Source organism: Carcharhinus amblyrhynchos, unplaced genomic scaffold (assembly GCF_965287045.1).
Source record: "Carcharhinus amblyrhynchos unplaced genomic scaffold, sCarAmb.v2.hapA chromosome_1423, whole genome shotgun sequence".
Classification (NCBI taxonomy): Eukaryota; Metazoa; Chordata; class Chondrichthyes; order Carcharhiniformes; family Carcharhinidae; genus Carcharhinus; species Carcharhinus amblyrhynchos.
In genome coordinates, this window is record NW_027651163.1 from 316 (window position 1) to 20,758 (window position 20,443).

General features: G+C 54.2%; 1 protein-coding gene across 1 annotated transcript; it reads left to right on the forward strand.

Annotated features, from left to right (window-relative positions):
• Positions 1 to 2,790: 2,790 nt before the first annotated feature.
• On the forward strand, positions 2,791 to 18,567 carry LOC145340784 (spectrin beta chain, non-erythrocytic 1-like; the record flags this gene model as incomplete). The annotated part of the gene is given in 8 exon segments (XM_080185246.1): positions 2,791 to 2,839; positions 2,842 to 2,895; positions 2,898 to 2,947; positions 3,634 to 3,936; positions 8,350 to 8,500; positions 12,058 to 12,928; positions 15,068 to 15,205; positions 17,685 to 18,567. Coding segments are annotated over 8 exon segments (2,499 nt in total), but the record flags the coding sequence as incomplete, so codon positions are not given.
• Positions 18,568 to 20,443: the final 1,876 nt, after the last annotated feature.

A 20,443-nucleotide genomic window follows, 5' to 3' on the forward strand; every position in this document is an offset into this window, starting at 1 on the left:
AGGTTCGATTCCAGCCTCGGGTCACCGTTTCTGCACATTCTCCCCGTGTCTGCCTGGGTTTCCTCTGGATGCTCCGATTTCCTCCCACACTTATAGGTGGATTGGATGTGCTGAATAGTTCCTTCATCTCCAAAGATGTGTAGGTTATGTGGTTTGGCCTTGCTAAATTGCCCCCTAGTGCCAGAGGGATTAAATATGTGGGGTTACAGGGATAGGACCTGGGTGGTCAGTGCAGACTCGATGGGCCGAATGGCCAACTTCTGCACTTCTGTAGGGATTCTGTGACCCGAGCAGATGGTTTCCACTCCAGGGTTATATATCGAAGGGGGTGAGATTGTTGAAGATGTTCTAATTACGACACCCACATGTTCCTTTGACCATTCTGGAAAATTGCACACACCAATCCACTATTCAGGAAAGTGAGATTAAAAAGTTTATTTATTCGTCACAAGTAAGGCTTACATTAACACTGCAATGAAGTTACTGTGACGTTCCCCTAGTCGCCACACTGCAACACCTCTTCTGGTCAATCCACCCTAACCAGCACGTCTTTCAGACTGTGGAGGAAACTGGAGGAAACCCATGCAGACACGGGGAGAACATACTCCACACAGACAGTGACCCAAGCCCGGTCCCCGGCACTGTAAGGCAGCAGTGCTAACCGCTGTGCTATCCCGGTGGGCAAACCATACAATTATAGGACAGTCAGTCTAACATTATTGTTGTGAAATAAAATGATTTTATTGTTAAGATTCAGGCCAGAAACTCCAAGGCATTTCTGAAGTTAGCCTAGATCCTAAGTTCCTCATTTGATTTTGACATTGACGAGGATAAGATGTTTCACTCCAGGTATGACTCAAGTGACCCACTAGGAAGCTTTTATCAAACAAAGTTTATTTAAGAATACAATTAGAATATAACAAAAAGAATTAGCATAACTTTTACCAATTACAAGGATTGAACATAACTCAGTATACTCAGAACATTGATCAGAGCATTAAACACATTGAAATCGTACAAGACATTGGTAAGGCCACACTTGGAATACTGTGCACAGTTCTGGCCACCCTATTATAGAAAGGATATTATTAAACTAGAAAGAGTGCAGAAGAGATTTACTAGGATGCTACTGGGACTTGATGGATTGAGTTATAAGGAGAGGCTGGGACTTTTTTCTCTGGAGCGTAGGAGGCTGAGGGGTGATCTTGTAGAGATCTATAAAATAATGAGGGGCACAGATCAGCTAGATAGTCAATATGTTTTCCCCAAAGGTAGGGGAGTCTAAAACTAGAGGGCATAGGTTTAAGGTGAGAGGGGAGAGATGCATGTCTCTCTCTTTCACACACTGTCTCTCTCTCTTTCCGTTTCTCTCTCTCTGTGTCTCTGTGTGTGTCTCTCTCTCTGTCTCACTCTGTCTCTCTGTTTCTCTTGTCTGTGCCTCTCTCCCTCCTCTCTCTGTCTCTCTGTCACTGTGTGTGTGTCTCTCTATCTCTCTCTCCCTCTCACTCTGCCTCTCTCTCTCTCACTCTGCCTCTCTCTCTCTCACTCTGTCTCTCTGTCACTGTGTGTGTGTCTGTCTCGCTCTCTCACCTCTGTCTCTCTCTCTCTCTCTCACTCTGTCTCTCCCTCTCTCTCTCACTCTGTCTCTCCCTCTCTCTCTCACTCTGTCTCTCTCTCTCTCTCACTCTGTCTCTCTCTCTCACACTCTGTCTCTCTCTCTCCCCTCTCTCTGTCTCTGTGTGTGTGTCTCTCTCTCTCTTGCTCTGTCTCCCTCTCTCTCACTCTGTCTCTCTGTCTCTGTCTCTCCCCTCTGTCTCTCTCCCTCACTCTATCACTGTGTGCGTGTGTGTGTCTCTCTCTCTCTGTGTCTCTCTCTCTCTCTGTTTAAGGGGGGGTAGTTATAGGACTGATGTCAGGGGTAGGTTCTTTACCCAGAGGGTGGTGAGGGATTGGAATGCCCTGCCAGCTGCAGTTGTAAATGGCGCCTAGTTTGGGGGCGTTTAAGAGATCTGTGGATAGGTTTATGGACGAAATGGGATTGGTTTAGATTAGTGGGTTAGTGTTGTTTTTTTTAAAAAGCTGGTCGGCGCAACATCGTGGGCCGAAGGGCCTGTTCTGCGCTGTAATGTTCTATGTTCTATGTCTCTCTCTCTCCACACTGTGTGTCTCTCTCTCTCTCTCTCTCTCTCTCACACTGTCTCCCTCCTCTCCCTCTCCCTCTCTCACTATCTCCCTCTCTCTCTCACATTGTCTCTCTCTCACTATCTCCCTCTCTCTCTCACACTGTCTCCCTCTCTCTCCCTCTCCCTCTCTCACTATCTCCCTCTCTCTCTCACATTGTCTCTCTCTCACTATCTCCCTCTCTCTCTCACACTGTCTCCCTCTCTCTCCCTCTCCCTCTCTCACTATCTCCCTCTCTCTCTCACATTGTCTCTCTCTCACTATCTCCTCTCTCTCTCACACTGTCTCCTCCCTCTCTCTCCCTCTCCCTCTCTCTCACACTGTGTGTGTCCCCCTCCCTCTCTCTCTCTCTCTCCCTCTCCCTCTCTCTCTCCCTCTCTCTCACACTGTCTCCCTCTCTCTCCCTCTCCCTCTCTCTCACACTGTGTGTCTCTCTCTCCCTCTCTCTCTCACACTGTGTCTCCCTCTCACTCTGTTTCTCTCTCTCCCTCCCTCTCTCCCTCTCTCTCTCTCTATCACTCTCTCTCTCTAGGCTGTGGAAGTCACCACCTATTGAGCTAACATGGGCTGTTTAGTGAGCTAGTTGTGATGGTTTTAATTCTCCCGCAGGCCTGGGAGCGTCTGGAGAAGGCGGAACATGAGCGGGAGGTGGCGTTACGGACGAGCTGATTCGCCAGGAGAAGCTGGAGCAGTTGGCCCATCGTTTCGATCATAAGGCGCGATGCGGGAGACCTGGTTAAATGAGAATCAGAGGCTGATCTCCCAGGTGGGTGCTCAGCCCACGTGGCCTGAATGTGAGTCAACCCTCACCCTGCCCTTCCCCCGGAGAAAACCTTCTCCTTCAAGTCTTTATTTAGAGTTAGACGAACAGCAGGAGGCCATTCAGCCCATCGCACCCACTCCACCATTTAGTATCACCATGGCTGATTGGACATTTCGATGCCTTTTACCCATACTATCCCCATATTCCTTTATAGTATTATTGATCAGGAATCTATCAAACTCTAACTATAACCAGTGACGGAATTTCCCCAACCCTTTGGATTGGAGAATTCCAAAGATACACCTCCCTCTGTCTGGCAAAATTCCTCCTCCACTCCGTGCTAAATGACTTTATTCCGAAATTGTGCCCCCTGGTCCCAGACTCCCCGCGGTGGCACAGTGGGTTAGCACTGCTGCCTCGCAGCGCCAGGGACCTGGGTTCGATTCCCGGCTCGGGTCTGTGTGGAGTTTGCACATTCTCCCCGTATCCGCGTGGGTTTTCCTCCTGGTTCTCCAGTTTCCCCCGACAGTCCGACAGATGTTAGGGTGCATTGGCTAAATTCTCTCTGTGTACCCCAACAGGAGCGTGGCAACTAGGGGGATTTTCACACTAACTTCATTGCAGCGTTAATGTCAGCCTGCTTGTGACACCGGTAGAATAAGCTTCAATGTCTCTGCTTCCTCCCGCAGGATAACTTTGGCTACGACCTCCCTGCGGTGGAGGCAGCGATGAAGAAACACGAGGCCATCGAGGCTGATGTGTCCTCCTACAAGGAGCGAGTGCAGGTGATCACCGAGCTGGCCCTGGAGCTGGACTCGGAGAATTACTACGACATCAAACGCATCTCCGCCCAGAAGGATAACATCCTGCGGCTGTGGAGTTTCCTGGAGGAGACTCTGGGCGCGCGCCGGCAACGCCTGGAGCTGAACCTGTCCCTGCAGAAAATCTTCCAGGAGATGGTCCACATGATCGACTGGATGGAGGAGATGCAGGTGGGGAGGGCGCTGCCCGTCACTGTCTCCCTACCCCCCCCCCCCCACACAACACCACCCCATCCCCGGACCCCCCTCCACTCCCCCATCCCCTCCCTCCCCGTGCGCCCCCCCATCCCCCCTCTCCCCGCACGCCCCCCCATCCCGTCCCTCCCCGTGTGCCCCATCCCCTCTCTTCCTCCCCACCCCCTCCCTCCCCGCGCACCCCCCACCCCCTCCTTCCCTGCACCCCACATCTCCCCCCTTCCCCTCCCCCCCCGCAACCCCCACCCCCCCACCTTCCGCCCCCCACAACCCCCACCCCCCCACCTTCCCCTCCCCCCCCCGCAACCCCCACCCCCCCACCTTCCCCTCCCACCCCGCAACCCCCACCCCCCCACCTTCCCCTCCCCCCGCAACCCCCATCCCCCCCCACCTCCCCCTCCCCCCCCGCAACCCCCACCCCCCCACCTTCCCCTCCCCCACGCAACCCCCACCCCCCCACCTTCCCCTCCCCCCCGCAACCCCCATCCCCCCCACCTCCCCCTCCCCCCCCGCAACCCCCACCCCCCCACCTTCCCCTCCCCCCCGCAACCCCCACCCCCCCCACCTTCCCCTCCCCCCCCGCACCCCCCACCCCCCCACCTTCCCCTCCCCCCCGCAACCCCCACCCCCCACCTTCCCCCCCCCGCAACCCCCACCCCCCACCTTCCCCTCCCCCCCCTGCAACCCCCACCCCCCCACCTTCCCCCCCCCGCACCCCCCACCCCCCCACCTTCCCCTCCCCCCCGCAACCCCCACCCCCCCACCTTCCCCTCCCCCCCGCAACCCCCACCCCCCCACCTTCCCCTCCCCCCCCGCAACCCCCATCCCCCCACCTTCCCCTCCCTCCCCGCACCCCCCCATCCCCCCACCTTCCCCTCCCTCCCCGCACCCCCCCATCCCCCCACCTTCCCCTCCCTCCCTGCAACCCCCCATCTTCCCTCCCTGCAAACCACCCCCCCTGTCCCCACCATCCAGACAAGCTGGTCAGGTGCATTGAACCAAACAGGCGCCGGAGTTCAGCGGCTAGGGGATTTTCACAGTAACTTCATTGCAATGTTAATGTCAGCCTATTTGTGACTAATAAATAAACTATTTTTATCCGACTCACCCCTTCGTTTCCCCCTCATTTATATTCCTCCCATCTCCCTCGATCCCCCCCCCCGATACCCACCCACTCTCCCATCTAAGCTTAAAGTTAAAGTTTATTTATTATTGTTGCATGTAGGCTGACATTAACACTGCAATGAAATAACTGAAAATCCCCTAGTCGTCACTCTCCGGCGCCTGTTCGGGTTACAATGAGGGAGAATTTAGCACGGCCAATGCACCTAACCAGCGCTGTGGGAGGAAACTTGAGGAAACCCACGCAGACACGGGGAGAATGTGCAGACTCCGCACAGACAGTGTCCCGAGCCGGGAATCGAACCCGGGTCCCTGGCGCTGTGAGGCAGCAGCACTAACCACTGCGCCACCGTGTCTCCCACCCACGTTCCATTTTTCCCTCCATTTTTGCCCCCCTCCCCACACGCCTTCATCTCTACACAGCCCCATTCCCCACCCATCCCCCCCATCGCTCATCCACATCACCAACTCCCCCCATCTGCCCCCTCCCACTTCCATTCCCACCCACTCTTTGCAGTGCCCCCATCCCTGAGGATGAGATTGTGGCGCCAGGGACCCGGGTTCGATTCCCGGCCTTGGGTCACTGTCTGTGCGGAGTTTGCACATTCTCCCCGTGTCTGCGTGGGTTTCCTCCGGGCGCTCCTGTTTCCTCCCACAGTCCGAAAGATGTGCTGGTTGGGGTGCATTGGCCGTGCTAAATTCTCCCTCAGTGTAACCTGAACAGGCGCCGGAGTGTGGCGACTAGGGGATTTTCATAGTAACTTCATTGCAGTGTTAATGTACTTGCGATACCAATAAATAAACTTTAACTGTAAAACTTGAAACTTAGATTGGAGAATGGGTGTGGGTATTGGGGGGGTGGGATTGAGGGGGTCGGGGATCGAGGGAGATGGGAGGAATATAAATTGGTGGGGGGGGAGCAAAGGGGTGAGTCGGATAAAAAAGTTTATTTACTAGTCACAAATAGGCTGACATTAACATTGCAATGAAATCACTGGACCAGCAACCCTGAGACCCAAATAGTGGCGGGGGGGGGGGGTTCAAATCCCACCATGGCAGCTGGTGAAACTTTAGTTCACCCCGGTAATGGCAGCCATCTTCGATCGCCATAGAAACCCATCTGGTTCGGTGATGTCCCTTCAGGGAAGGAAACCTGCCGTCCTTACCCGGTCTGGCCCTCAAGTGACCCCAGAGCCACGGCAACGTGGTTGACCCTCGATGGCCCAGCGAGAGAGATATTTCAAGGGGCAATTAGGGGCGGCTATCAAATGTTGGCCCAGGAAAGACCAGAAGTAAGTTAGAGCCACTCTCCTTGCTCCTTACCAAATTTTTTCCCAAATCCCTTTGCAAGAGCAGATTTCTCTCCCCTTTTGAGAGCGGGATTTACTGATTGGGAGGTTAGATGGATTGGCCATGCTAAATGTGTATGGGATAGGGTGGAAGGGAGTGAGCTGGGCCTGTGCAAGATTCTCTTTCTGTTTAGATAGGGTTTACTAGTCCAGTAGAAACATAGAAGAAAAATACAGCACAATACAGGCCCTTCGGCCCACAAAGTTGTGCCGAGCATGTCCCTCCCTTAGCGTTTACTAGGCTGACCCTTACTCAGTTCCATGTACTTATCTAAAAGGCCTCTTAAATGTCGTTACTACGACACCACCAAATCCTTCCCGCTAAAATTGGATGACTCTGTTGGCGTAGACGTGATGGCCTGAATGGCCTCCTCCTATGCGGCATCACTCTCTGATGGGTTTATCCTGGTGAAGGGAGTGTGTTTCCAGGCAGCGTGAGGATGGACGGCAGCACTGACTGTCGATGGAGAGGGTGGGTGTTAGTGATGGATATAAGAAATTGGAATCTTTACAGGAATTTCTAAGCGGCATTAATTCCCTGCTATATATTTAAGTGGTTGCATGATTGCTTTAAGAGTCTAATACGTGATTTGATGTTTGGGGTGCTTCACAGCCTCCTGTTTTAGTTTTATTTTCTATTCTGTACAGACAACAGCTCCTCGATAAAACCTGATGCTGTTATTTTGAATCTCCACGTGCGCAGCACATCTTTTTCTTTTTGTTTAAAACCCACAACCCTCTAACGTAATCAGGATACCTCTGGTAACTGGATTTCCAAACGCCTTGCCCTGTAAACGGCCTTAGTTCAGGTTGAAATTCCTAAGCTGCAATGGTGTCTCGTGCATCTCCTTTATCGACTCAAAGGTTTAGAAAGGACCGGGAATACGATCCCCAACACGGTGTAAACTAACAAGCTGGCCCTGAGGAGGGTGACGAACGGGAGGTGGAGATACCTGTCCTCTGCCCAACAGTTAGAATAGTTAGATGCCCATCCCTGGGTAAGCTACCAGCCTCCGCGTTGTACTCATGGCAGGTGAGGTGGGAGAATTTGCTGGGCAAACAACTTACTTAAATAGCTTAGAGGAAGGAGGAGGAACAACCACAGGAATTAAGAGTGAGAGTAGGCCATTCAGCCCTCCTAGCCCGTTCCATCATTTAATATGATCGTGGCTGATCTTATCCTCTCTCAACTCCCTTTTCAAAGAACAATACAGCACAGGAAAAGGCCATTCGGCCCCTCCAAGCCTGTGTTCCTAACTAGACCATCCGTTTGTATCCCTCTATTCCCAGTCTGTTCATGTGGCTATCTAGATAAGTCTTAAATGATCCCAGTGTGTCTGCCTCAACCACCTTGCTTGGCAGTGCATTCCAGGCCCCCACCACCCTCTGTGTAAAATACGTCCCCCGCATATCTGTACTGAACCTCGCCCCCCCTCGCCTTGAACCTGTGACCCCTCGTGTTCGTCACCTCCGACCCGGGACAAAGCTTCCCACTGTTCACCCTATCTATACCCCTCGTGATTTTGTACACCTCTATTAGGTCTCCCCCGCATCCTCTGTCTTTCCAGGGAGAACAGCCCCAGTTTACCCAATCTCTCCTCATAGCTCGGACCCCCCTCCATACCGTTCACCGCAGCGGAGAGGGAAAATCCCACCGGAGCGGATGGTGATTAGATTCCCTTGGCGACACTGAAAAGCCCCCCCCAAAACCCGCTCAGAACCCTCGACAGGCTCGAGTGTAACAATTACGTCGGAGGAAAGGCTTAGAAAAGACGCTCAAATTGACCGCCAGCCCCAGATAGTTGTGTGGATTCTGGCTGGGAAGGTGTGTGGGGGGGGAGGAGGGTGGTGCAATGCAGTGTCCCGATTTGGGGGGGGTCGCCCCCACTTGCCGACCTCGCTCTCGCCTTTTCCGCAGATGCTGTTGTGCTGGAAGGATTTGGGGAAGCACCTACTAGAGGCAGAGGATCTTCTCCAGAAACACAGCCTCCTGGAGGCGGACGTCACGGTTCAGGCGGAGCGTGTGAAGAACCTGAACAAAGCGGCCCTGGAGTTTACGCACTTGGAAGGTCAGTGAGTGCGATCTGAGATCGGGGGCGTGGGGGGGGGGTGGTGGAACGGAGTCAGTGACGCCCTAATATTCATCCTCACAGCTCGCAGTGAATCTGGAACACTTGGAGTACCGTGCGCAGTTCTGGTCACCTCACTACAGGAAGGATGTGGAGGCTATTGAGAGGGTGTAGAGGAGATTTACAAGGATGTTGCCTGGATTGGGAGGCAGGCCTTATGAGGATAGGTTGAGGGAGCTGGGACTCTTCTCCCTGGAGAGATGAAGGTTGAGAGGGTGACCTGACCTGATATCTGTACTCGTTGGAGTTTAGAAGGATGAGGGGGGATCTTATAGAGACGTATAAGATAATGAAGGGGATAGATAGGGTAGAGGTAGAGAGATTCTTCCCGCTTAGAAAGGACAGCAGGACTAGGGGGCACGGCCTCAAGATAAAGGGGGGGCAGTTTAGAACGGAGTTGAGGAGGAACTTCTTCACTCAAAGGGTGGTGAATCTCTGGAATTCTCTGCCCGCTGAAGTGGTGGAGGCTACCTCGCTAAATATATTTAAGTCACGGGTAGATAGGTTTCTGATAGACAGGGGAATTAAGGGGAGAAAGCGGGAAAGTGGAACTGATCCACTTCAGATCAGCCATGATCTTATTGAATGGCGGGGCAGGCTCGAAGGGCTAGATGGCCGACTCCTGCTCCTATTTCTTATGTTCTTATGTACCGTGCGCAGTTCTGGTCGCCTCACTACAGGAAGGATGTGGAAGCTATTGAGAGGGTGCAGAGGAGATTTACAAGGATGTTGCCTGGATTGGGAGGCATGCCTTATGAAGATAGGTTGAGGGAGCTGGGTCTCTTCTCCCTGGAGAGACGAAGGTTGAGAGGCGACCTGATAGAGGTTTATAAGATGTTGAGAGGAATAGATACAGTGGATTCTCGGAGGCTATTTCCCAGGGCTGAAATGGCTGCCATGACAGGACACAGGTTTAAGGTGCTGGGGAGCAGGTACAGAGGAGATGTCAGAAGTAAGTTTTTCACTCAGAGGGTGGTGAGTGAGTGGAATCGGCTGCCGTCGGTGGTGGTGGAGGCGAACTCGCTGGGGTCTTTTAAAAGACTTCTGGATGAGTACATGGGATTTAGTGGGATTGGGAGTTACAGATAGTTCTATGGCCTGGTAGGTATGGATATGATCGGCTCAACTTGTGGGCCGAAGGGCCTGTTTGTGCTGTAGTGTTCTATGTTCTATGAATCGTAGAAACCCTACAGCACAGAAAGAGGCCATTTGGCCCATCGAGTCTGCAACGAACACAATCCCACCCAGGCCCTACCCCCCCATATCCCGACATGCTTTACCCGCTAATCCCTCTAATCTACACATCCCAGGAGCAATTTTAGCATCAACCTAACCCGCACGTCTTTGGACTGTGGGAGGAAACCCACGCAGACACGAGGAGCATGTGCCAACTCCACGCACACAGTGACCCGAGCCGGGAATCGAACCCGGATGCCTGGAGCTGTGAAGCAGCAGTGCTAACCCGCTGTGCCGCCCCCGTTGAGTTATGAGTTCTTAGCCAGCCTGGGTTCGATTCCCGGCTCGGGTCACTGTGTGCGTGGAGTTTGCACATTCTCCCCGTGTCTGCGTGGGTTTCCTCCCACAGTCGAAAGACATGCGGGTTAGGTTGATGCTAAAATTGCCCCTGAGATGTGTAGGTTAGAGGGATTAGCGGGTAAAGTATGTAGGGATATGGGCGGGGGGGGGGGGGGGTAGGGCCTGGGTGGGATTGTGGCCGGTACAGGCTCGATGGGCCGAATGGCCTCTTCTGCACTAGAAGGAGGATGTGGAAGCAGAGTGCGGAGGGGATTTACCAGGATACCGCCTGGTTTGGAGGGTAGGTCTTATGAGGAAAGGTTGAGGGAACTGGAGCTTTTCTCTTTGGAGTGGAGGAGGATGAGAGGCGATTTAATAGAGGTTTATAAGACGATGAGAGGGATTGACAGAGTGGACATGCAGAGACTATTTCCTCGGGTGGATGTAGCTGTTACTAGGGGGCATAACTATAAGGTTCATGGTAGGAGATATAGGAGGGATGTCCGAGGTAGATTCTTTATTCAGAGAGTGGTTGGGGTGTGGAATGCACTGCCTGCTGTGATAGTGGAGTCGGACACTTTAGGAACTTTCAAGCGGTTATTGGATAGGCACATGGAGCACTCCAGAATGATAGGGAGTGGGATAGCTTGATCTTGAGTTTGGATAAAGCTTGGCACAACATTGAGGGCCTGTACTGTGCTGTGATGTTCTATGTTCTGCGCTGTGTGACTCAATGAGCTTTGATGGAGTTGCTACAGGTGTGGGGATTGCATACACCGAATGGTCTCTTCCTGAACTCTAACTTGGGGTAGCACAGTGGGTTAGCACTGCTGCTTCGCAGCTCCAGGGACCCGGGTTCGATTCCCGGCTCGGGTCACCGTCTGTGCGGAGTTTGCACATTCTCCCCATGTCTGCGTGGGTTTCCTCCCAAAGATGTGCGGGTTAGGTTGATTGTCCACGCTAAAAAATTGTCCTGAGATGCGTAGGTTGGAGGGATTAGTGGGTAAATGTGTAGGGATATGGGGGTAGGGCCTGAGTGGGATTGTGTTCAGTACAGACTCGATGGGCTGAATAGCCTCCTTCTGCACTGTAGGGTTTTTACACACTAACTCCAAACTTGGTCACATTTGTGTCCCCCGGACGTGAACCCTCCCCCACCACCCCGTGGGAGAGAGCTGCCACACACCACGAGGGTTCTGGTGTTCCACTCCCGGGAAGATGGCCAGGAGTCAGTAGATCGCTGTTGGCTCCTGATCACTCCACTGAGGTAGCTGGTTTTAACGTAATGACGAGATTGACCTAAATAATGTACTAACTAATCATATAAATCGGTGTGTACCTCAGGCAGGAGTCAGTGAGGCCAACCTTCCTGAGGGTCTCAAGTTTACAGTCAACTCCATTGCTCTGTCTCTGGAGTCACGTGTAGGCCAGACCGGGGTAAGGATGGCAGATTTCCATCCCTCAAAGGCATTAGGGGACCCGTGGGCAGCTCGGTGGCACCGTAGCACTGCCTCACAGCGCCAGGGACCTAGGTTCGATTCCTGTCACTACCCCAATAGCACAGAAAGAGGCCATTTGGCCCATCAAGTTTGCACCGACCACTATCCCACTCAGGCCCTGTCCCCAATACCCATACATCTTTACCCACTAATACCCCCTGGGCTACGCACCTCAGGACACCAAGGGGCACGGCCAATTAACCCAACCTGCACATTTTTGGAAGGAAACCCACGCAGACACGAGGAGAATGTGCAAACTCCACACACAGTGACCCAAGGCCGGGAATCGAACCCAGGATCCTGGAGCTGCAGTGTAACCCACTGTGCCACCGTGCTGCCCACTATCCGTGCGGAGTCTCCGCCTTCCCCCCCGTTTCTGTGCCCCGTCGCGGTTTTCAGCGTTAGCCGCCATTTTGTGGTGGCCTACCCAACACTCGGCCCCAGGCCCCCTGACTCTCTGCTTTCCCCCCCCCCCCCCTGCAGGTTACCAGCCCTGCGACCCCCAGGTGATCTGCAACCGGGTCCAGCACGTCAACAGCTGCCTGGAGGAGCTTCACCGGCTGGCGCTGTGCCGCCGGGAGGAGCTGGAGGGCTCTCGCTGCCTCTGGGCCTTCTTCCAGGAGATGGAGGAGGTGGAGGGCTGGATCCAGGAGAAGGAGCAGGCCATCGCCTCGGCCAATTGCGGCAAGGACGTGAACAGCGCCGCCCTCCTGCTGAGCAAACACAAGGGCCTGATGGGAGAGCTGGTGGCGCGCTACAACCTCCTGACCCAAACCATCACCAAGGGCGAGCAGATCCTGGCCCAGAAACACTTTGGGACGGGGAACATCCAGGAGAGGATCCTGGAGGTCAGAGTCCAGTGGAAGACGCTGGATGAGTCGGCGGTCCTCCGGCAACAGCGCCTCCAGGAGGCGCTCGCCTTCTTCCAGTTCAAGGCCGAGACGGACGACCTGGAGGTGTGGCTGCAGGACGCCTACCGCGTCGTGTCCAGCGACGACTTTGGCCACGACGAGTACTCCACGCAGTCGCTGGCCAAGAAGCACCGGGCCATGGTGGAGGACATCGAGCAGCACCGCCAGCTGGTCCACGGCCTGCGCGCCCAGGCCAGGGGCCTGGCCCCCGACTACCTGGAGCAGCCCGAGGTGCAGGGCCGCGTGGCCGAGGTGGAGGCGCTGTACTCGGAGGTGAAGGAGGTGGCCGGGCTGCGTAGGCAGTGGCTGCAGGACGCCCTGGCCGTTTACCGCATGTTCACCGAGGTGAACGCCTGCGAGCGCTGGATTGACGAGAAGGAGCAATGGCTCAACGGCATGGAGGTTCCCGAGACGCTGGAGGACCTGGAACTGGTCCAGCAGAGGTAAGGGTGAGAACGTTGTCCACACACTGGGACCGTACCACTCTCACACACCCCCGGGGACTGTACCACTCTCACACCCCCGGGGACCGTACCACTCTCACAGCCCCCCCCCCCCTCCCCCGGGGACCGTGCCACTCTCACACCCCCCCGGGGACCGTACCACTCTCGCACCCCCCCCCCCCGGGGACCGTACCACTCTCGCACCCCCCCCACGGGGACCGTACCACTTCCACACCCCCAGGGACCGTACGACTCTCGCCACCCCCCCCCCCCCCCGGGGACCATGCCACTCCCGCACACCCACCCCCCTCCTGGGCACCGTGCCGCCCTGGCCCCCCCCCCACCATGGACTGTGCCACTCCCACAAAGAACTCATCTTGCCCACATGCCCAGTACCCCCCCCACCCCCCCGCCTACAGTCCCAGCCAATCCCATTCACAAACTGATGAAACAATTTGCCGCTGATATTTAAAGTTGAATCTTGCTCTGAAATGGAAAACCGGAAGCAGCTTTGTAAAGAATATTAAAGCTCTTCCTATTTCCCATGGCCCCTTCCTCCTCCGAGGCCTGGGACTAGGTCTGGGACTGGGTCTGGTACACTCAGCTCTGGGTTTAGGTCTGGTACACTCAGCTCTGGGTTTGGGTCTGGTACTCTCAGCACTGGGACTGGGTCTGGTAAACTCAGCACTGGGACTGGGTCTGGTACACTCAGCACTGGGACTGGGTCTGGTACACTCAGCACTGGGTTTGGGTCTGGTACACTCAGCTCTGGGACTGGGTCTGGTACACTCAGCACTGGGTTTGGGTCTGGTACTCTCAGCACTGGGACTGGGTCTGGTACACTCAGCTCTGGGACTGGGTCTGGTACACTCAGCTCTGGGTTTGGGTCTGGTACACTCAGCACTGGGACTGGGTCTGGTAAACTCAGCACTGGGACTGGGTCTGGTACACTCAGCTCTAGGACTGGGTCTGGTACACTCAGCTCTGGGACTGGGTCTGGTACACTCAGCTCTGGGTCTGGGTCTGGTACACTCAGCTCTGGTCTGGGTCTGGTACACTCAGCTCTGGGTCTGGGTCTGGTACACTCAGCACTGGGTTTGGGTCTGGTACACTCAGCTCTGGGTCTGGGTCTGGTACACTCAGCACTGGGTCTGGGTCTGGTACACTCAGCACTGGGACTGGGTTGGTACACTCAGCTCTGGGACTGGGTTGGTACACTCAGCTCTGGGACTGGGTCTGGTACACTCAGCTCTGGGTCTGGGTCTGGTACACTCAGCTCTGGGACTGGGTCTGGTACACTCAGCTCTGGGTTTAGGTCTGGTACACACAGCTCTGGGACTGGGTCTGGTACACTCAGCTCTGGGACTGGGTTGGTACACTCAGCTCTGGGACTGGGTTGGTACACTCAGCTCTGGGACTGGGTCTGGTACACTCAGCTCTGGGTCTGGGTCTGGTACACTCAGCTCTGGGACTGGGTCTGGTACACTCAGCTCTGGGTTTAGGTCTGGTACACTCAGCTCTGGGACTGGGTCTGGTACACTCAGCTCTGGGACTTGGTCTGGTACACTCAGCTCTGGGTTTAGGTCTGGTACACACAGCTCTGGGACTGGGTCTGGTACACTCAGCTCTGGGACTGGGTCTGGTACACTCAGCTCTGGGACTGGGTCTGGTACACTCAGCTCTGGGACTGGGTCTGGTACACTCAGCTCTGGGTTTGGGTCTGGTACACTCAGCACTGGGTTTGGGTCTGGTACACACAGCACTGGGTTTGGGTCTGGTACACACAGCACTGGGTTTGGGTCTGGTACACTCAGCACTGGGTTTGGGTCTGGTACACACAGCACTGGGTTTGGGTCTGGTACACACAGCTCTGGGACTGGGTCTGGTACACACAGCACTGGGACTGGGTCTGGTACACACAGCACTGGGACTGGGTCTGGTACACACAGCACTCGGTTTGGGTCTGGTACACTCAGCTCTGGGACTGGGTCTGGTACACACAGCACTGGGACTGGGTCTGGTACACACAGCACTGGGTTTGGGTCTGGTACACACGGCACTGGGTCTGGGTCTGGTACACACAGCACTGATTGCTGCTGCAGGTTTGAGTACCTCTGAGTGTGTATTTCCCTCCTGTAGGTTTGAGAGTTTGGATCAGGAGATGAACAGCATGCTGGTACGTGTCGTGGAGGTGAATGAGATCGTACAGCAACTTGTGGAAAATGGGCATCCCAGTGCCACTGAGGTTAGAGGCTGCCAAGACCACCTCAACAGCAGGTACTGCCCTTTACCCACTGCTGTGTGTGTGTGTTTCTGCATGTGTGTAACTGTGAGTGTATGTGTGGGGTTGTGTGTGTGTTGGGGAGCTTTATGTGTTTGTGTGTGTTGGTGGAGATTTATGTGTGTGTGTCTGTCTATCTGTCTGTTTCTATGTCTATCTGTGTGTGTGTGTCTGTCTATCTGTCTGTTTCTATGTCTACCTGTGTGTATGTGTGTGTGTGCCTGTCTATCTGTCTGTCTGTTTCTATGTCTACCTGTGTGTGTGTGTCTGTCTATCTGTCTGTTTCTATGTCTATCTGTGTGTGTCTGTCCGTCTATGTGTATGTTTCTATGTCTATCTGTGTGTGTGTGTGTGTGTGTCTATATGTTTCTATGTCTATCTGTGTGTGTGTGTGTGTGTGTGTGTGTGTCTGTCTATCTGTTTCTATGTCTATCTGTGTGTGTGTGTCTGTCTATCTGTCTGTTTCTATGTCTATCTGTGTGTGTGTGTCTGTCTATCTGTATGTTTCTATGTCTATCTGTGTGTGTGTGTCTGTCTATCTGTGTGTGTGTGTGTCTGTCTATCTGTATGTTTCTATGTCTATCTGTGTGTGTGTGTCTGTCTATCTGTATGTTTCCATGTCTATCTGTGTGTGTGTGTCTGTCTATCTGTATGTTTCCATGTCTATCTGTGTGTGTGTGTCTGTCTATCTGTATGTTTCTATGTCTATCTGTGTGTGTGTGTCTGTCTATCTGTATGTTTCTATGTCTATCTGTGTGTGTGTGTCTGTCTATCTGTATGTTTCCATGTCTATCTGTGTGTGTGTGTGTGTGTGTGTGTGCGCGCACGATACCAAAAGCTCATAAGAAATAGCCACAGGAGGAAGCCATTCAGTCCCTTGAGCCTGCTGTGCCATTCAATAGGATCATGGCTGATCCGACACATTCCTCAGGTCCACTTTCCCGTCCTTTCCCCATAAGCTTCCATTCTCTTACTGATCAAAAATCGATCAATCTCAGCCTTAAATTCACACGAGAACCATGCCCACAACTCTCTGTGGCAAGGAGTTCCCAAGACTCTGAACCCTGAGAGAAGAAATTCCTTGTCATTTCAGTCTTAAATTGGTGCCCCTTTATTTTGAGACTATTCCCTCTGGTCCTGGATTCTCAGATGGTAGCCTAGTGATATTATCACTGGACTGCGTGGGTTTCCTCCGGGCGCTCCGGTTTCCTCCCACAGTCCAAAGACATGCTGGTTAGGTGCATTGGCCGTGCTGAATTTTCCCTCTGTGTACCCGAACAGGAGTAAGAGGGCTGGGGAGTTTCGTAGCAACTTCATTGCAGTGTTAATGTAAGCCAACCTGTGGACACTTAAGGTAATCCAAGGTGTGGAATTGAACCTGGATCCCGGGTGCTGTGAGGCAGCTGTGCTAGTTACTGTGCCTTTATAGCGAGGGGGATTGAATATAAAAGCAGGGAGGTCTTGCTGCAGCTGTACAGGGCACTGGTGAGGCCGCAGCTGGAGTACTGTGTGCAGTTTTGGTCGCCGCACTTGCGCAAGGATATATTGGCCTTGGAGGGAGTGCAGAGGAGGTTCACTAGGCTGATACCGGAGTTGAGGGGGTTGGACTATGAAGAGAGACTGAATAGACTGGGTCTGTACTCGTTGGAGTTTAGAAGGATGGAGGGGGGATCTTACAGAGACGTATAAGATAATGAAGGGGATGGATAGGGTAGAGGTAGAGAGATTCTTCCCGCTTAGAAAGGATAGCAGGACTAGAGGGCACAGCCTCAAGATAAGGGGGGAGCAGTTTAGAACGGAGTTGAGGAGGAACTTCTTCACTCAAAGGGTGGTGAATCTCTGGAATTCTCTGCCCGTTGAAGTGGTGGAGGCTGCCTCGCTAAATATATTTAAGTCACGGGTAGATAGGTTTCTGATAGACAGGGGAATTAAGGGGAGAAAGTGGGAATGTGGAACTGATCCACTTCAGATCAGCCATGATCTTATTGAATGGCGGGGCAGGCTTGAGGGGCTAGATAGAACATAGAAACCCTACAGTGCAGAAAGAGGCCCTTCAGCCCATTGAGTCTGCACCGAACACAATCCCACCCAGGCCCTATCCCCATACCCCTGTACATTTACCCACTAATCCCTCTAACTTACACATCCCAGGACACTAAGCGGCAATTTTAGCATGGCCAACTATTTCTTATGTTCTTATGTTTTATGTTCAATCCACCTAACCCGCACATCTTTGGGACTGTGGGAGGAAACCGGAGCACCCGGAGGAAACCCACGCAGACACGAGGAGAATGTGCAAACTCCGCACAGACAGTGACCCGAGCCGGGAATCGAACCCGGGTCCCTGGAGCTGTGAGGCAGCCGTGCTAACCCACTGTGCCACCAAATGATGGCCTAGACGGCCTACTCCTGCTCCTATTTCTTTATGTTCTGTGGCGCCCGAGGAGGTAAACGTTAGCTATTTTCTTTCGGCAGATGGGCCCAGATTGTGCAGATGGTTCAGAGTAAAAAAGAGACCAATAATTCTCTGCTGCGCATCCAGAATTACTCGCTGGAATGCAACGAGATCAAGTCTCAGATCAGCGAGAAACGCAAGGCCATTGAATCGACCCAGTACCTGGGCAACGACCTGGGCGGAGTGATCGCCCTCCAGAGGAGGCTGACCACCATGGAGGGGGCCCTGGCCTTGATCGAACCCAAACTCATCGACCTCCAGCTGGAGGCGGAGAGCCTGGCCGCGGCCCACCCCGGCCAGGCCATGGAAATCCTGGTCCAGTTTGAGGAGATCAGCGAGGAGTGGGAGCAGCTGAAACGGGCGCTGCAGGGCTGCGAGGACTCCCTCAGCGTGGCCAGCCGCCTGCAGCAGTTCATCCAGGACCTGGACAGCTTCCTGTCGTGGCTGGCCCAGACCCAGGCCGGCGCCGTGTCCGAGGAGCTGCCCAACAGCCTGGGGGAGGCCGAGTCCCTCCTCAGGCACCACGAGGCGCTGAAGGAGGAGATCGGCCGACACGAGGAGGACTACCGGAAGATCCTGGCCGTCAACGAGCTGGTGGCCTTGGACGAGGCGGAGTTTCCCCTCTTCTCCATCCAGCAGTGGCTCCAGAAGCTGCAGGCCGGCTGGACGAAGCTGCAGCAGATGTGGGAGTGCCGGCAGGAGGTCCTGCTCCAGTCTCACATTTACCACCTCTTCCTGAGGGATGTGAGGCAGGCCGAGGCCTTCCTCAACAGCCAGGTGAGCGACCTGACCTCTGACTTGACCTCTGACTTGACCTCTGACTTGACCTCTGACCCACCCTCCGGCCCTCCCTCCTGCCCGCCCTCCGGCCCTCCCTCCGTCGACACTCTGACCGTACTCTGAAGCCAGGGGGTTTATAATGACACCACGCTCTCCCCAAGCCCATTACACGTGGGCTCCTGGTTATATTCCATTCATTACCACCGAATGTCCCCCACACACTGGAACGGTGATAATCAGTTGGAACACCCCAGGGGTGAACAACAGGCACCTGAACAGGTAAACATGATGTCCACCAATCCTACTCCTGATGGACTCCTGAGTTGCCTGGCACTGCATTCCAGCGCAGTACAGGCCCTTCGGCCCTCGATGTTGCGCCGATCAGTGGAACCAATCGAATGACCCTCTAACCTAAACTATTCCAATGTTATCCATGTGCCTATCCACTGACCATTCGAATGCCCTTAAAGTTGGCGAGTCCACAACTGCTGCAGGCAGGGCCATTCCACACCCTTACTACCCTCTGAGTAAAGAACCTACCTCTGACATCCGTCCTATAATTACCACCCCTTAATTTAAAGCTATGTCCCCTCGTGTTAGCCATCACCATCCGAGGAAAAAGGCTCTCACTATCCACTAATCTAATCCTCTGATCATCTGTCCAGTCTCAGTGTCTGATATTGGGGACAGCGTCCAGTCTCAGTGCCTGATATTGGGGACAGTGTCCAGTCTCAGTGCCTGATATTGGGGACAGCGTCCAGTCTCAGTGTCTGATATTGGGGACAGCGTCCAGTCTCAGTGTCTGATATTGGGGACAGCGTCCAGTCTCAGTGTCTGATATTGGGGACAGTGTCCAGTCTCAGTGTCTGATATTGGGGACAATGTCCAGTCTCAGCGTCTGATATTGGGGACAGTGTCCAGTCTCAGTGTCTGATATTGGGGACAGTGTCCAGTCTCAGTGTCTGATATTGGGGACAGTGTCCAGTCTCAGTGTCTGATATTGGGGACAGCGTCCGGTCTCAGCGTCTGATATTGGGGACAGCGTCCGGTCTCAGCGTCTGATATTGGGGACAGCGTCCAGTCTCAGTGTCTGATATTGGGGACAGTGTCCAGTCTCAGTGTCTGATATTGGGGACAGTGTCCAGTCTCAGTGTCTGATATTGGGGACAGCGTCCAGTCTCAGTGTCTGATATTGGGGACAGCGTCCAGTCTCAGTGTCTGATATTGGGGACAGCGTCCAGTCTCAGTGTCTGATATTGGGGACAGCGTCCAGTCTCAGCGTCTGATATTGGGGACAGTGTCCAGTCTCAGTGTCTGATATTGGGGACGCTGTCCAGTCTCAGCGTCTGATATTGGGGACAGCGTCCAGTCTCAGTGTCTGATATTGGGGACAGTGTCCAGTCTCAGTGTCTGATATTGGGGACAGCGTCCAGTCTCAGCGTCTGATATTGGGGGCAGCGTCCAGTCTCAGCGTCTGATATTGGGGACAGTGTCCAGTCTCGGCGTCTGATATTGGGGGCAGCGTCCAGTCTCAGCGTCTGATATTGGGGACAGTGTCCAGTCTCGGCGTCTGATATTGGGGGCAGCGTCCAGTCTCGGCGTCTGATATTGGGGACAGCGTCCAGTCTCGGCGTCTGATATTGGGGGCAGCGTCCAGTCTCGGCGTCTGATATTGGGGACAGCGTCCAGTCTCAGCGTCTGATATTGGGGGCAGCGTCCAGTCTCAGCGTCTGATATTGGGGGCAGCGTCCAGTCTCAGCGTCTGATATTGGGGGCAGCGTCCAGTCTCAGTGTCTGATATTGGGGACAGCGTCCAGTCTCAGCGTCTGATATTGGGGGCAGCGTCCAGTCTCAGTGTCTGATATTGGGGACAGCGTCCAGTCTCAGCGTCTGATATTCGGGGCAGTGTCCAGTCTCAGCGTCTGATATTGGGGACAGTGTCCAGTCTCAGCGTCTGATATTGGGGGCAGTGTCCAGTCTCAGTGTCTGATATTGGGGA